This window comes from Heterodontus francisci, chromosome 20 (assembly GCF_036365525.1).
Source record: "Heterodontus francisci isolate sHetFra1 chromosome 20, sHetFra1.hap1, whole genome shotgun sequence".
NCBI lineage: Eukaryota > Metazoa > Chordata > Chondrichthyes > Heterodontiformes > Heterodontidae > Heterodontus > Heterodontus francisci.
The window spans coordinates 86,876,224-86,895,041 of NC_090390.1; the positions used below are offsets into that span (position 1 = coordinate 86,876,224).

General features: G+C 48.2%; 1 protein-coding gene across 1 annotated transcript in view; it reads left to right on the plus strand.

Moving 5' to 3' along the window:
- LOC137380982 (uncharacterized) overlaps positions 1 to 18,818 on the plus strand; it is a 67,068-nt gene that overhangs the window by 45,607 nt on the left and 2,643 nt on the right. Inside the window, exons 6-8 of the mRNA XM_068053398.1 lie at positions 16,478 to 16,619; positions 18,222 to 18,355; positions 18,450 to 18,554. Coding sequence (XP_067909499.1) covers positions 16,478 to 16,619; positions 18,222 to 18,355; positions 18,450 to 18,554 — 381 coding nt within the window. The remainder of the gene's footprint in view (positions 1 to 16,477; positions 16,620 to 18,221; positions 18,356 to 18,449; positions 18,555 to 18,818) is intronic.

The following is an 18,818-nucleotide window of genomic DNA, read 5'->3' on the forward strand; positions in this document are numbered from 1 at the left end:
GGTACAGGTCTGTCACTATAGAACACTGGGGTACAGTACTGGTGAGGACAGGTCTGTCACTATAGAACACTGGGGTACAGTACTGGTGGGTTCAGGTCTGTCACTATAGAACACTGGGGTACAGTACTGGTGAATTCAGGTCTGTCACTATAGAACACTGGAGTACAGTACTGGTGGGTTCAGGTCTGTCACTATAGAACACTGGGGTACAGTACTGGGGGTACAGGTCTGTCACTATAGAACACTGGTGGGGACAGATCTGTCACTGTGTAACACGGGGATCTGTACTGGTGGGGACAGTTCTGTCACTGTATAACACTGGAGTACAGTACTGGTGGGTACAGGTCTGTCACTGTATAACACTGGGTTACAGTATTGGTGGGTACAGGTCTGTCACTGTATAACACTGGGGTACAGTACTGGTGGGTACAGGTCTGTCACTATAGAACACTGGGGTACAGTACTGGTGAGGACAGCTCTGTCACTATAGAACACTGGGGGACAGTACTGGTGGGTACAGCTCTGTCACTAGAACACTGGGGTACAGTACTGGTGGGTACAGCTCTGTCACTAGAACACTGGGGTAGAATACTGGTGAGGACAGGTCTGTCACTATAGAACAATGGGGTACAGTACTGGTGGGTACAGGTCTGTCACTATAGCACACTGGAGTACAGTACTGCTGAGGACAGGTCTGTCACTATAGAACACGGGTACAGTACTGGTGAGGACAGTTCTGTCACTATAGAACACTGGGGTACAGTACTTGTGGGTTCAGGTCTGTCACTATAGAACACTGGGGTACAGTACTGGTGAGGACAGGTCTGTCACTATAGAACACTGGGGTACAGTACTTATGAGGACAGGTATGTCACTATAGAACACTGGGGTACAGTACTGGTGAGGACAGGTCTGTCACTATAGAACACTGGGGTACAGTACTGGTGGGTACAGGTCTGTCATTATGGAACACTGGGGTACAGTACTGGTGAGGACAGGTCTGTCATGATAGAACACTGGGGTACAATACTAGTGGGTTGAGGTCTGTCACTGTATAACACTCGGTTACAGTATTGGTGGGTACAGGTCTGTCACTGTATAACACTGGGGTACAGTACTGGTGGGTACAGGTCTGTCACTATAGAACACTGGGGTACAGTACTGGTGAGGACAGCTCTGTCACTATAGAACACTGGGGGACAGTACTGGTGGGTACAGCTCTGTCACTAGAACACTGGGGTACGGTACTGGAGGGTACAGCTCTGTCACTAGAACACTGGGGTAGAGTACTGGTGAGGACAGGTCTGTCACTATAGAACAATGGGGTACAGTACTGGTGGGTACAGGTCTGTCACTATAGAACACTGGGGTACAATACTGCTGAGGACAGGTCTGTCACTATAGAACACGGGTACAATACTGGTGAGGACAGGTCTGTCACTATAGAACACTGGGGTACAGTACTGGTGGGTTCAGGTCTGTCACTATAGAACACTGGGGTACAGTACTGGTGAGGACAGGTCTGTCACTATAGAACACTGGGGTACAGTACTTATGAGGACAGGTCTGTCACTATAGAACACTGGGGTACAGTACTGGTGAGGACAGGTCTGTCACTATAGAACACTGGGGTACAGTACTGGTGGGTACAGGTCTGTCATTATAGAACACTGGGGTACAGTACTGGTGAGGACAGGTATGTCATGATAGAACACTGGGGTACAATACTAGTGGGTTCAGGTCTGTCACTATAGAACACTGGGGTACAGTACTTATGAGGACAGGTCTGTCACTATAGAACACTGGGGTACAGTACTGGTGGGTTCAGGTCTGTCACTATAGAACACTGGGGTACAGTACTTATGAGGACAGGTCTGTCACTATAGAAACTGGGGTACAGTACTGGTGAGGACAGGTCTGTCACTATAGAACACTGGGGTACAGTACTGGTGGGTACAGGTCTGTCACTATAGAACACTGGGGTACAGTACTGGTGAGGACAGGTCTGTCACTATAGAACACTGGGGTACAGTACTGCTGAGGACAGGTCTATCACTATAGAACACTGGGGTACAGTACTGCTGAGGACAGGTCTATCACTATAGAACACTGGGGTACAGTACTTATGAGGACAGGTCTGTCACTATAGAACACTGTGGTACAGTTCTGGTGGGTTCAGGTCTGTCACTATAGAACACTGGGGTACAGTACTGGTGAGGACAGGTCTGTCACTATAGAACACTGGGGTACAGTACTGGTGAGGACAGGTCTGTCACTATAGAACACTGGGGTACAGTACTGGTGGGTTCAGGTCTGTCACTATAGAACATTGGGGTACAGTACTGGTGGGTTCAGGTCTGTCAGTATAGAACACTGGGGTACAGTACTGGGGGTACAGGTCTGTCACTATAGAACACTGGGGTACAGTACTGGTGGGGACAGATCTGTCACTGTGTTACACGGGGAACTGTACAGGTGGGGACAGGTCTGTCACTGTATCACACTGGAGTACAGTACTGGTGGATACAGGTCTGTCACTGTATAACACTGGGTTACAGTACTGGTGGGTACAGGTCTGTCACTATAGAACACTGGGGTACAGTACTGGTGAGGACAGCTCTGTCACTATAGAACACTGGGGGACAGTACTGGTGGGTACAGCTCTGTCACTAGAACACTGGGGTACAGTACTGGTGGGTACAGCTCTGTTACTAGAACACTGGGGTACAGTACTGGTGGGTACAGCTCTGTCACTATAGAACAATGGGGTACAGTACTGGTGGGTACAGCTCTGTCACTATAGAACACTGGGGTACAGTACTGGTGGGTACAGCTCTGTCACTATAGAACACTGGGGTACAGTACTGGTGGGTAAAGCTCTGTCACTATAGAACACTGGGGTACAGTACTGGTGGGGACAGGTCTGTCACTATAGAACACTGGGGTACAGTACTGGTGGGTTCAGGTCTGTCACTATAGAACACTGGGGTACAGTACTGGTGAGGACAGGTCTGTCATTATAGAACACTGGGGTACAGTACTGGTGGGTTCAGGTCTGTCACTATAGAACACTGGGGTACAGTACTGGTGGGGACAGCTCTGTCACTATAGAACACTGGGGTACAGTACTGGTGGGTTCAGGTCTGTCACTATAGAACACTGGGGTACAGTATTGGTGAGGACAGGTCTGTTACTATAGAACACTGGGGTACAGTACTGGTGGGTTCAGGTCTGTCAGTATAGAACACTGGGGTACAGTATTGGTGAGGACAGGTCTGTTACTATAGAACACTGGGGTACAGTACTGGTGGGTTCAGGTCTGTCACTATAGAACACTGGGGTACAGTACTGGTGGGTTCAGGTCTGTCACTATAGAACACTGGGGTACAGTACTGGTGGGTTCAGGTCTGTCACTAGAGAACACTGGGGTACAGTACTGGTGGGTACAGGTCTGTCACTATAGAACACTGGGTTACAGTACTGGTGGGGACAGCTCTGTCACTATAGAACACTGGGGTACAGTACTGGTGGGTTCAGGTCTGTCAGTATAGAACACTGGGGTACAGTACTTGTGGGTTCAGGTCTGTCAGTATAGAACACTGGGGTACAGTACTGGTGGGTTCAGGTCTGTCACTATAGAACACTGGGGTACAGTACTGGTGGGGACAGGTCTGTCACAATAGAACACTGGGGTACAGTACTGGTGGGTTCAGGTCTGTCAGTACAGAACACTGGGGTACAGTACTGGTGGGTACAGGTCTGTCACTATAGAACACTGGGGTACAGTACTGGTGGATTCAGGTCTGTCACTATAGAACACTGGGGTACAATACTAGTGGGTTCAGGTCTGTCACTATAGAACACTGGGGTACAGTACTGGTGAGGACAGGTCTGTCATGATAGAACACTGGGGTACAGTACTGGTGAGGACAGGTCTGTCATGATAGAACACTGGGGTACAGTACTAGTGGGTTCAGGTCTGTCACTATAGAACACTGGGGGACAGTACTTATGAGGACAGGTCTGTCAGTATAGAACACTGGGGTACAGTACTGGTGGGTTCAGGTCTGTCACTATAGAACACTGGGGTACAGTACTTATGAGGACAGGTCTGTCACTATAGAAACTGGGGTACAGTACTGGTGAGGACAGGTCTGTCACTATAGAACACTGGGGTACAGTACTGGTGGGTACAGGTCTGTCACTATAGAACACTGGGGTACAGTACTGGTGAGGACAGGTCTGTCACTATAGAACACTGGGGTACAGTACTGCTGAGGACAGGTCTATCACTATAGAACACTGGGGTACAGTACTGCTGAGGACAGGTCTATCACTATAGAACACTGGGGTACAGTACTTATGAGGACAGGTCTGTCACTATAGAACACTGTGGTACAGTTCTGGTGGGTTCAGGTCTGTCACTATAGAACACTGGGGTACAGTACTGGTGAGGACAGGTCTGTCACTATAGAACACTGGGGTACAGTACTGGTGAGGACAGGTCTGTCACTATAGAACACTGGGGTACAGTACTGGTGGGTTCAGGTCTGTCAGTATAGAACACTGGGATACAGTACTGGTGGGTTCAGGTCTGTCAGTATAGAACACTCGGGTACAGTACTGGTGGGTTCAGGTCTGTCAGTATAGAACACTGGGGTACAGTACTGGTGGGTACAGGTCTGTCACTATAGAACACTGGGGTACAGTACTGGTGGATTCAGGTCTGTCAGTATAGAACACTGGGGTACAGTCCTGTTGGGGACAGGTCTGTCACTATAGAACACTGGGGTACAGTACTGGTGGGTTCAGGTCTGTCAGTATAGAACACTGGGGTACAGTACTGGTGGGTTCAGGTCTGTCAGTATAGAACACTGGGGTACATTACTGTTGGGTACAGGTCTGTCACTATAGAACACTGGGGTACAGTACTGGTGAGGACAGGTCTGTCACTATAGAACACTGGGGTACAGTACTGGTGGGTTCAGGTCTGTCACTATAGAACACTGGGGTACAGTACTGGTGAATTCAGGTCTGTCACTATAGAACACTGGAGTACAGTACTGGTGGGTTCAGGTATGTCACTATAGAACACTGGGGTACAGTACTGGGGGTACAGGTCTGTCACTATAGAACACTGGTGGGGACAGATCTGTCACTGTGTAACACGGGGATCTGTACTGGTGGAGACAGTTCTGTCACTGTATAACACTGGAGTACAGTACTGGTGGGTACAGGTCTGTCACTGTATAACACTGGGTTACAGTATTGGTGGGTACAGGTCTGTCACTGTATAACACTGGGGTACAGTACTGGTGGGTACAGGTCTGTCACTATAGAACACTGGGGTACAGTACTGGTGAGGACAGCTCTGTCACTATAGAACACTGGGGGACAGTACTGGTGGGTACAGCTCTGTCACTAGAACACTGGGGTACAGTACTGGTGGGTACAGCTCTGTCACTAGAACACTGGGGTAGAGTACTGGTGAGGACAGGTCTGTCACTATAGAACAATGGGGTACAGTACTGGTGGGTACAGGTCTGTCACTATAGCACACTGGAGTACAGTACTGCTGAGGACAGGTCTGTCACTATAGAACACGGGTACAGTACTGGTGAGGACAGTTCTGTCACTATAGAACACTGGGGTACAGTACTTGTGGGTTCAGGTCTGTCACTATAGAACACTGGGGTACAGTACTGGTGAGGACAGGTCTGTCACTATAGAACACTGGGGTACAGTACTTATGAGGACAGGTATGTCACTATAGAACACTGGGGTACAGTACTGGTGAGGACAGGTCTGTCACTATGGAACACTGGGGTACAGTACTGGTGGGTACAGGTCTGTCATTATGGAACACTGGGGTACAGTACTGGTGAGGACAGGTCTGTCATGATAGAACACTGGGGTACAATACTAGTGGGTTGAGGTCTGTCACTGTATAACACTCGGTTACAGTATTGGTGGGTACAGGTCTGTCACTGTATAACACTGGGGTACAGTACTGGTGGGTACAGGTCTGTCACTATAGAACACTGGGGTACAGTACTGGTGAGGACAGCTCTGTCACTATAGAACACTGGGGGACAGTACTGGTGGGTTCAGGTCTGTCAGTATAGAACACTCGGGTACAGTACTGGTGGGTTCAGGTCTGTCAGTATAGAACACTGGGGTACAGTACTGGTGGGTACAGGTCTGTCACTATAGAACACTGGGGTACAGTACTGGTGGATTCAGGTCTGTCAGTATAGAACACTGGGGTACAGTCCTGTTGGGGACAGGTCTGTCACTATAGAACACTGGGGTACAGTACTGGTGGGTTCAGGTCTGTCAGTATAGAACACTGGGGTACAGTACTGGTGGGTTCAGGTCTGTCAGTATAGAACACTGGGGTACATTACTGTTGGGTACAGGTCTGTCACTATAGAACACTGGGGTACAGTACTGGTGAGGACAGGTCTGTCACTATAGAACACTGGGGTACAGTACTGGTGGGTTCAGGTCTGTCACTATAGAACACTGGGGTACAGTACTGGTGAATTCAGGTCTGTCACTATAGAACACTGGAGTACAGTACTGGTGGGTTCAGGTCTGTCACTATAGAACACTGGGGTACAGTACTGGGGGTACAGGTCTGTCACTATAGAACACTGGTGGGGACAGATCTGTCACTGTGTAACACGGGGATCTGTACTGGTGGGGACAGTTCTGTCACTGTATAACACTGGAGTACAGTACTGGTGGGTACAGGTCTGTCACTGTATAACACTGGGTTACAGTATTGGTGGGTACAGGTCTGTCACTGTATAACACTGGGGTACAGTACTGGTGGGTACAGGTCTGTCACTATAGAACACTGGGGTACAGTACTGGTGAGGACAGCTCTGTCACTATAGAACACTGGGGGACAGTACTGGTGGGTACAGCTCTGTCACTAGAACACTGGGGTACAGTACTGGTGGGTACAGCTCTGTCACTAGAACACTGGGGTAGAGTACTGGTGAGGACAGGTCTGTCACTATAGAACAATGGGGTACAGTACTGGTGGGTACAGGTCTGTCACTATAGCACACTGGAGTACAGTACTGCTGAGGACAGGTCTGTCACTATAGAACACGGGTACAGTACTGGTGAGGACAGTTCTGTCACTATAGAACACTGGGGTACAGTACTTGTGGGTTCAGGTCTGTCACTATAGAACACTGGGGTACAGTACTGGTGAGGACAGGTCTGTCACTATAGAACACTGGGGTACAGTACTTATGAGGACAGGTATGTCACTATAGAACACTGGGGTACAGTACTGGTGAGGACAGGTCTGTCACTATAGAACACTGGGGTACAGTACTGGTGGGTACAGGTCTGTCATTATGGAACACTGGGGTACAGTACTGGTGAGGACAGGTCTGTCATGATAGAACACTGGGGTACAATACTAGTGGGTTGAGGTCTGTCACTGTATAACACTCGGTTACAGTATTGGTGGGTACAGGTCTGTCACTGTATAACACTGGGGTACAGTACTGGTGGGTACAGGTCTGTCACTATAGAACACTGGGGTACAGTACTGGTGAGGACAGCTCTGTCACTATAGAACACTGGGGGACAGTACTGGTGGGTTCAGGTCTGTCAGTATAGAACACTCGGGTACAGTACTGGTGGGTTCAGGTCTGTCAGTATAGAACACTGGGGTACAGTACTGGTGGGTACAGGTCTGTCACTATAGAACACTGGGGTACAGTACTGGTGGATTCAGGTCTGTCAGTATAGAACACTGGGGTACAGTCCTGTTGGGGACAGGTCTGTCACTATAGAACACTGGGGTACAGTACTGGTGGTTTCAGGTCTGTCAGTATAGAACACTGGGGTACAGTACTGGTGGGTTCAGGTCTGTCACTATAGAACACTGGGGTACAGTACTGGGGGTACAGGTCTGTCACTATAGAACACTGGTGGGGACAGATCTGTCACTGTGTAACACGGGGATCTGTACTGGTGGGGACAGTTCTGTCACTGTATAACACTGGAGTACAGTACTGGTGGGTACAGGTCTGTCACTGTATAACACTGGGTTACAGTATTGGTGGGTACAGGTCTGTCACTGTATAACACTGGGGTACAGTACTGGTGGGTACAGGTCTGTCACTATAGAACACTGGGGTACAGTACTGGTGAGGACAGCTCTGTCACTATAGAACACTGGGGGACAGTACTGGTGGGTACAGCTCTGTCACTAGAACACTGGGGTACAGTACTGGTGGGTACAGCTCTGTCACTAGAACACTGGGGTAGAGTACTGGTGAGGACAGGTCTGTCACTATAGAACAATGGGGTACAGTACTGGTGGGTACAGGTCTGTCACTATAGCACACTGGAGTACAGTACTGCTGAGGACAGGTCTGTCACTATAGAACACGGGTACAGTACTGGTGAGGACAGTTCTGTCACTATAGAACACTGGGGTACAGTACTTGTGGGTTCAGGTCTGTCACTATAGAACACTGGGGTACAGTACTGGTGAGGACAGGTCTGTCACTATAGAACACTGGGGTACAGTACTTATGAGGACAGGTATGTCACTATAGAACACTGGGGTACAGTACTGGTGAGGACAGGTCTGTCACTATAGAACACTGGGGTACAGTACTGGTGGGTACAGGTCTGTCATTATGGAACACTGGGGTACAGTACTGGTGAGGACAGGTCTGTCATGATAGAACACTGGGGTACAATACTAGTGGGTTGAGGTCTGTCACTGTATAACACTCGGTTACAGTATTGGTGGGTACAGGTCTGTCACTGTATAACACTGGGGTACAGTACTGGTGGGTACAGGTCTGTCACTATAGAACACTGGGGTACAGTACTGGTGAGGACAGCTCTGTCACTATAGAACACTGGGGGACAGTACTGGTGGGTTCAGGTCTGTCAGTATAGAACACTCGGGTACAGTACTGGTGGGTTCAGGTCTGTCAGTATAGAACACTGGGGTACAGTACTGGTGGGTACAGGTCTGTCACTATAGAACACTGGGGTACAGTACTGGTGGATTCAGGTCTGTCAGTATAGAACACTGGGGTACAGTCCTGTTGGGGACAGGTCTGTCACTATAGAACACTGGGGTACAGTACTGGTGGGTTCAGGTCTGTCAGTATAGAACACTGGGGTACAGTACTGGTGGGTTCAGGTCTGTCAGTATAGAACACTGGGGTACATTACTGTTGGGTACAGGTCTGTCACTATAGAACACTGGGGTACAGTACTGGTGAGGACAGGTCTGTCACTATAGAACACTGGGGTACAGTACTGGTGGGTTCAGGTCTGTCACTATAGAACACTGGGGTACAGTACTGGTGAATTCAGGTCTGTCACTATAGAACACTGGAGTACAGTACTGGTGGGTTCAGGTCTGTCACTATAGAACACTGGGGTACAGTACTGGGGGTACAGGTCTGTCACTATAGAACACTGGTGGGGACAGATCTGTCACTGTGTAACACGGGGATCTGTACTGGTGGGGACAGTTCTGTCACTGTATAACACTGGAGTACAGTACTTGTGGGTTCAGGTCTGTCACTATAGAACACTGGGGTACAGTACTGGTGAGGACAGGTCTGTCACTATAGAACACTGGGGTACAGTACTTATGAGGACAGGTATGTCACTATAGAACACTGGGGTACAGTACTGGTGAGGACAGGTCTGTCACTATAGAACACTGGGGTACAGTACTGGTGGGTACAGGTCTGTCATTATGGAACACTGGGGTACAGTACTGGTGAGGACAGGTCTGTCATGATAGAACACTGGGGTACAATACTAGTGGGTTGAGGTCTGTCACTGTATAACACTCGGTTACAGTATTGGTGGGTACAGGTCTGTCACTGTATAACACTGGGGTACAGTACTGGTGGGTACAGGTCTGTCACTATAGAACACTGGGGTACAGTACTGGTGAGGACAGCTCTGTCACTATAGAACACTGGGGGACAGTACTGGTGGGTACAGCTCTGTCACTAGAACACTGGGGTACGGTACTGGAGGGTACAGCTCTGTCACTAGAACACTGGGGTAGAGTACTGGTGAGGACAGGTCTGTCACTATAGAACAATGGGGTACAGTACTGGTGGGTACAGGTCTGTCACTATAGAACACTGGGGTACAGTACTGCTGAGGACAGGTCTGTCACTATAGAACACGGGTACAGTACTGGTGAGGACAGGTCTGTCACTATAGAACACTGGGGTACAGTACTGGTGGGTTCAGGTCTGTCACTATAGAACACTGGGGTACAGTACTGGTGAGGACAGGTCTGTCACTACAGAACACTGGGGTACAGTACTGGTGGGTACAGGTCTGTCATTATAGAACACTGGGGTACAGTACTGGTGAGGACAGGTCTGTCATGATAGAACACTGGGGTACAATACTAGTGGGTTCAGGTCTGTCACTATAGAACACTGGGGTACAGTACTTATGAGGACAGGTCTGTCAGTATAGAACACTGGGGTACAGTACTTGTGGGTTCAGGTCTGTCACTATAGAACACTGGGGTACAGTACTTATGAGGACAGGTCTGTCACTATAGAAACTGGGGTACAGTACTGGTGAGGACAGGTCTGTCACTATAGAACACTGGGGTACAGTACTGGTGGGTACAGGTCTGTCACTATAGAACACTGGGGTACAGTACTGGTGAGGACAGGTCTGTCACTATAGAACACTGGGGTACAGTACTGCTGAGGACAGGTCTATCACTATAGAACACTGGGGTACAGTACTGCTGAGGACAGGTCTATCACTATAGAACACTGGGGTACAGTACTTATGAGGACAGGTCTGTCACTATAGAACACTGTGGTACAGTTCTGGTGGGTTCAGGTCTGTCACTATAGAACACTGGGGTACAGTACTGGTGAGGACAGGTCTGTCACTATAGAACACTGGGGTACAGTACTGGTGAGGACAGGTCTGTCACTATAGAACACTGGGGTACAGTACTGGTGGGTTCAGGTCTGTCACTATAGAACATTGGGGTACAGTACTGGTGGGTTCAGGTCTGTCAGTATAGAACACTGGGGTACAGTACTGGGGGTACAGGTCTGTCACTATAGAACACTGGGGTACAGTACTGGTGGGGACAGATCTGTCACTGTGTTACACGGTGAACTGTACAGGTGGGGACAGGTCTGTCACTGTATCACACTGGAGTACAGTACTGGTGGATACAGGTCTGTCACTGTATAACACTGGGTTACAGTACTGGTGGGTACAGGTCTGTCACTATAGAACACTGGGGTACAGTACTGGTGAGGACAGTTCTGTCACTATAGAACACTGGGGTACAGTACTTGTGGGTTCAGGTCTGTCACTATAGAACACTGGGGTACAGTACTGGTGAGGACAGGTCTGTCACTATAGAACACTGGGGTACAGTACTTATGAGGACAGGTATGTCACTATAGAACACTGGGGTACAGTACTGGTGAGGACAGGTCTGTCACTATAGAACACTGGGGTACAGTACTGGTGGGTACAGGTCTGTCATTATGGAACACTGGGGTACAGTACTGGTGAGGACAGGTCTGTCATGATAGAACACTGGGGTACAATACTAGTGGGTTGAGGTCTGTCACTGTATAACACTCGGTTACAGTATTGGTGGGTACAGGTCTGTCACTGTATAACACTGGGGTACAGTACTGGTGGGTACAGGTCTGTCACTATAGAACACTGGGGTACAGTACTGGTGAGGACAGCTCTGTCACTATAGAACACTGGGGGACAGTACTGGTGGGTTCAGGTCTGTCAGTATAGAACACTCGGGTACAGTACTGGTGGGTTCAGGTCTGTCAGTATAGAACACTGGGGTACAGTACTGGTGGGTACAGGTCTGTCACTATAGAACACTGGGGTACAGTACTGGTGGATTCAGGTCTGTCAGTATAGAACACTGGGGTACAGTCCTGTTGGGGACAGGTCTGTCACTATAGAACACTGGGGTACAGTACTGGTGGGTTCAGGTCTGTCAGTATAGAACACTGGGGTACAGTACTGGTGGGTTCAGGTCTGTCAGTATAGAACACTGGGGTACATTACTGTTGGGTACAGGTCTGTCACTATAGAACACTGGGGTACAGTACTGGTGAGGACAGGTCTGTCACTATAGAACACTGGGGTACAGTACTGGTGGGTTCAGGTCTGTCACTATAGAACACTGGGGTACAGTACTGGTGAATTCAGGTCTGTCACTATAGAACACTGGAGTACAGTACTGGTGGGTTCAGGTCTGTCACTATAGAACACTGGGGTACAGTACTGGGGGTACAGGTCTGTCACTATAGAACACTGGTGGGGACAGATCTGTCACTGTGTAACACGGGGATCTGTACTGGTGGGGACAGTTCTGTCACTGTATAACACTGGAGTACAGTACTGGTGGGTACAGGTCTGTCACTGTATAACACTGGGTTACAGTATTGGTGGGTACAGGTCTGTCACTGTATAACACTGGGGTACAGTACTGGTGGGTACAGGTCTGTCACTATAGAACACTGGGGTACAGTACTGGTGAGGACAGCTCTGTCACTATAGAACACTGGGGGACAGTACTGGTGGGTACAGCTCTGTCACTAGAACACTGGGGTACAGTACTGGTGGGTACAGCTCTGTCACTAGAACACTGGGGTAGAGTACTGGTGAGGACAGGTCTGTCACTATAGAACAATGGGGTACAGTACTGGTGGGTACAGGTCTGTCACTATAGCACACTGGAGTACAGTACTGCTGAGGACAGGTCTGTCACTATAGAACACGGGTACAGTACTGGTGAGGACAGTTCTGTCACTATAGAACACTGGGGTACAGTACTTGTGGGTTCAGGTCTGTCACTATAGAACACTGGGGTACAGTACTGGTGAGGACAGGTCTGTCACTATAGAACACTGGGGTACAGTACTTATGAGGACAGGTATGTCACTATAGAACACTGGGGTACAGTACTGGTGAGGACAGGTCTGTCACTATAGAACACTGGGGTACAGTACTGGTGGGTACAGGTCTGTCATTATGGAACACTGGGGTACAGTACTGGTGAGGACAGGTCTGTCATGATAGAACACTGGGGTACAATACTAGTGGGTTGAGGTCTGTCACTGTATAACACTCGGTTACAGTATTGGTGGGTACAGGTCTGTCACTGTATAACACTGGGGTACAGTACTGGTGGGTACAGGTCTGTCACTATAGAACACTGGGGTACAGTACTGGTGAGGACAGCTCTGTCACTATAGAACACTGGGGGACAGTACTGGTGGGTACAGCTCTGTCACTAGAACACTGGGGTACGGTACTGGAGGGTACAGCTCTGTCACTAGAACACTGGGGTAGAGTACTGGTGAGGACAGGTCTGTCACTATAGAACAATGGGGTACAGTACTGGTGGGTACAGGTCTGTCACTATAGAACACTGGGGTACAGTACTGCTGAGGACAGGTCTGTCACTATAGAACACGGGTACAGTACTGGTGAGGACAGGTCTGTCACTATAGAACACTGGGGTACAGTACTGGTGGGTTCAGGTCTGTCACTATAGAACACTGGGGTACAGTACTGGTGAGGACAGGTCTGTCACTATAGAACACTGGGGTACAGTACTGGTGGGTACAGGTCTGTCATTATAGAACACTGGGGTACAGTACTGGTGAGGACAGGTCTGTCATGATAGAACACTGGGGTACAATACTAGTGGGTTCAGGTCTGTCACTATAGAACACTGGGGTACAGTACTTATGAGGACAGGTCTGTCAGTATAGAACACTGGGGTACAGTACTTGTGGGTTCAGGTCTGTCACTATAGAACACTGGGGTACAGTACTTATGAGGACAGGTCTGTCACTATAGAAACTGGGGTACAGTACTGGTGGGTACAGGTCTGTCACTATAGAACACTGGGGTACAGTACTGGTGAGGACAGGTCTGTCACTATAGAACACTGGGGTACAGTACTGCTGAGGACAGGTCTATCACTATAGAACACTGGGGTACAGTACTGCTGAGGACAGGTCTATCACTATAGAACACTGGGGTACAGTACTTATGAGGACAGGTCTGTCACTATAGAACACTGTGGTACAGTTCTGGTGGGTTCAGGTCTGTCACTATAGAACACTGGGGTACAGTACTGGTGAGGACAGGTCTGTCACTATAGAACACTGGGGTACAGTACTGGTGAGGACAGGTCTGTCACTATAGAACACTGGGGTACAGTACTGGTGGGTTCAGGTCTGTCACTATAGAACATTGGGGTACAGTACTGGTGGGTTCAGGTCTGTCAGTATAGAACACTGGGGTACAGTACTGGGGGTACAGGTCTGTCACTATAGAACACTGGGGTACAGTACTGGTGGGGACAGATCTGTCACTGTGTTACACCGTGAACTGTACAGGTGGGGACAGGTCTGTCACTGTATCACACTGGAGTACAGTACTGGTGGATACAGGTCTGTCACTGTATAACACTGGGTTACAGTACTGGTGGGTACAGGTCTGTCACTATAGAACACTGGGGTACAGTACTGGTGAGGACAGCTCTGTCACTATAGAACACTGGGGTACAGTACTGGTGGGTACAGCTCTGTCACTAGAACACTGGGGTACAGTACTGGTGGGTTCAGGTCTGTCACTATAGAACACTGAGGTACAGTACTGGTGGGTTTAGGTCTGTCACTAGAGAACACTGGGGTACAGTACTGGTGGGTACAGGTCTGTCACTATTGAACACTGGGTTACAGTACTGGTGGGGACAGCTCTGTCACTATAGAACACTGGGGTACAGTACTGGTGGGTTCAGGTCTGTCAGTATAGAACACTGGGGTACAGTACTGGTGGGTTCAGGTCTGTCACTATAGAACACTGGGGTACAGTACTGGTGGGGACAGGTCTGTCACTATAGAACACTGGGTTACAGTACTGGTGGGGACAGGTCTGTCACTATAGAACACTGGGTTACAGTACTGGTGGGGACAGGTCTGTCAGTATAGAACACTGGGGTACAGTACTGGTGGGGTCAGGTCTGTCACTATAGAACACGGGGTTACAGTACTGGTGGGGACAGCTCTGTCACTATAGAACACTGGGGTACAGTACTGGTGGGTTCAGGTCTGTCAGTATAGAACACTGGGGTACAGTACTGGTGGGTTCAGGTCTGTCACTATCGAACACTGGGGTACAGTACTGGTGGGGACAGGTCTGTCACTATAGAACACTGGGGTACAGTACTGGCGGGTTCAGGTCTGTCAGTATAGAACAATCGGGTACAGTACTGGTGGGTTCAGGTCTGTCAGTATAGAACACTGGGGTACAGTACTGGTGGGTACAGGTCTGTCACTATAGAACACTGGGGTACAGTACTGGTGGATTCAGGTCTGTCAGTATAGAACACTGGGGTACAGTCCTGTTGGGGACAGGTCTGTCAGTATAGAACACTGGGGTACAGTACTGGTGGGGTCAGGTCTGTCACTATAGAACACTGGGTTACAGTACTGGTGAGGACAGGTCTGTCACTATAGAACACTGGGGTACAGTACTGGTGGGTTCAGGTCTGTCAGTATAGAACACTGGGGTACAGTACTGTTGGGTACAGGTCTGTCACTATAGAACACTGGGGTACAGTACTGGTGAGGACAGGTCTGTCACTATAGAACACTGGGGTACAGTACTGGTGAGGACAGGTCTGTCACTATAGAACAATGGGGTACAGTACTGGTGGGTACAGGTCTGTCACTATAGAACACTGGGGTACAGTACTGCTGAGGACAGGTCTGTCACTATAGAACACGGGTACAGTCCTGGTGAGGACAGGTCTGTCACTATAGAACACTGGGGTACAGTACTTATGAGGACAGGTCTGTCACTATAGGACACTGGGGTACATTACTGGTGGGTTCAGCTCTGTCACAATAGAACACTGGGGTACAGTACTGGGGTTACAGGTCTGTCACTATAGAACAGTGGGGTACAGTACTGGTGGGGACAGATCTGTCACTGTGTAACACGGGGAACTGTACTGGTGGGGACAGGTCTGTCACTGTTTAACACTGGGGTACAGTACTGGTGGGGACAGATCTGTCATTATATAACACTGGGATACAGTACTGGTGAGGACAGGTCTGTCACTGTGTAACACGGGGAACTGTACTGGTGGGGACAGGTCTGTCACTGTTTAACACTGGGGTACAGTACTGGTGGGGACAGGTCTGTCACTATATTACACTGGGTTTCTCGTACTGGTGGGTTCAGGTCTGTCACTGTATAACTCAGGTCTGTTTGAGTAGTTGAATACGTGGGGAACTGTCTCACTGTTCTCTGTGTAGTATTTGGTTGATGCGGAGTTAAGTTGAACATTTGTCCAGGGTCTGCCTGTGTTCGGTGTTTGTCCGACCCCATCTAATCCCCTTCTCTCTGTTCCCAGGAGACAGTTCTCTCAGACTGGCGGAAGGGACTGCAGAACTTCTTGAGACTGCAGCCAGATATGGTCATACTTGTGCCCTACGCCGTGGTGTGTGACCGCAAGGGATCAATACTCTATTTAACACAAGACAGAGAAGTTATTGGTGGGTTGCAAAGTTATTCTTTTTAAACTTTGAAAAATTCAAGGTAATCAGGCAGAGTCAACATGGTTTTGAGAAAGGGAAATCATGTTTAACCAATTTATTGGAGTTTTTTGAATAAGTAATGTGTTGTGGATAAAGGGGAACTGGTGGATGTATTGTACTTAGATTTCCAGAAGGCATTTAATAAGGTGGCACATCAAAGGTTATTGCGGAAAATAAAAGTTCATGGTGTAGGGGGTAACATATTGGCATGGATAGAAGACTGGCTAGCTAACAGGAAACAATGGTTCATTTTCTGGTTGGCAAGATGTGTCACAGGAATCTGTGCTGGGGCCTCAACTTTTACACTTTATATAAATGACTTGCATGAAGGGACTGAAGGTATGGTTGCTAAATTTGCTGATGACACAAAGATAGGTAGGAAAGTAACTTGTGAAGAGGACATAAGGGGGCTACAAAGGGATATAGATAGGTTAAGTGAGTGGGCAAAGACCTGGCAAGTGGAGTATAATGTGGGAAAATGTGAAATTGTCCATTTTGGCAGGAAGAATAAAAAAGAAGCATATTATCTAAATGGTGAGAGATTGCAGAGCTCTGAGATGCAGAGGGATCTGGGTGTCCTAGTGCGTGAATTGCAAAAGGTTGGTATGCAGGTACAGCATGTAATTAGGAAAGCTAATAGAATGTTATCATTTATCGCGAGGGGAATTGAATACAAAAGTAGGGAGGTTATGCTTCAGTTATACAGGGCATTGGTGAGACCATATCTGGGGTACTGTGTACAGTATTGGTCTCCTTATTTAAGGAAGGATGTAAATGCATTGGAAGCAGTTCAGAGAAGGTTTACTAGACTGATACCTGGAATTGTCAGGCTGTCTTATGAGGAAAGGTTGAACAGGCTCGGATTGTATCTGCTGCTGTTTAGAATAAGAGGCTACTTGATTGAAACATATAAGATCCTGTGGGGTCTTGACAGGGTGGATGTGGAAAGGATGTTTCCTCTTGTGGGAGAATCTAGAATTAGGGGTCACTGTTTAAAAATTTAAGACAGAGATGAGGAGAAATGTTTTCTCTCAGAGGGTCGTGAGTCTTTGGAATTCTCTTCCTCAAAAGGCGGTGGAAGCAGAGTCTTTGAATATTTTTAAGGCAGAGGTAGATAGATTCTTGATAAGGTGGGTGAAAGGTTATCAGGGATTGGTGGGAATGTGAAGTTGAGGTTACAATCAGATCAGGCGTGATCTTGTTGAATTGCGGAGCAGACTCGAGGGGCCTACTCCTGCTCCTAGTTCGTATGTAAACTAAAAAAACACATTTTTTCCCCAGTGTTTTTTTTTAAAGGCTATTTCAAGTCTTCTTGATTTTCCCCATCTTCGCTGTCCCTCTTTCCAACTTTCAGACTGCAGTGAACTTTGCTTCTTCACTTGGGATGAAAAGTTGGAAAGAGGGAGATAGGAAAGTTCCAAACAGACCCACAACTGGAATAATGTGGCTACAGTTTTTGACTCATTTAATCTCCTCCCACAGTCCATCTACGTTATCGCCTATCATGGGCTCTCCCCTACCCTCGGTCCAGTAATAAATTACCTGTGGTTTACGTTCCAGGATTTGGAAGACCGAGAGGATTGGGCATGGACCACAGAAAGCTTCTCAAGCGATGCATAAGATTCCTGAACTTTTGCTGGTATCATGGTCTTCACCCTGGGGATTTTAATTCCAACATTGTATACTGCAGAGAGGTAGGATCTAGAGACAGACAGATGTTGGGAAAGAACAGACAGCTTTGCAAAGCTCTTGGTAACTCTGTATGTGTGTTTTATATTTGCCTTACAGAGCATTTATTTTGACCCTACGAGTTTAACTGGGCTGGAGGACCAGTACACCTTCAGCAAGAGTCTGAAAGCTGCCTACAGTCTGCTGGTTGAGACTGGGTTTCAGGTACTTGAACTACATTCTGGTCCTTTTTGAGGCTAACCAGTGGGAGATGAATATTTTGGAACAATTCGTTCGGCAGGAGTTGACAAAGTCTCAAAAGGTCAATATTGAAACCAATGGGTGCAAAAAAAAAACATAGAAAAGGTTAGGAAAGAAAGAACATGCATTTCTGTAGCAACTTTCACCATCTCAGGATGTCTCAAACTGCTTTACAGCAGAAGTGTAGTCACTGTTGTATAAAACACGGCAACTAAATTGTGCACAGCA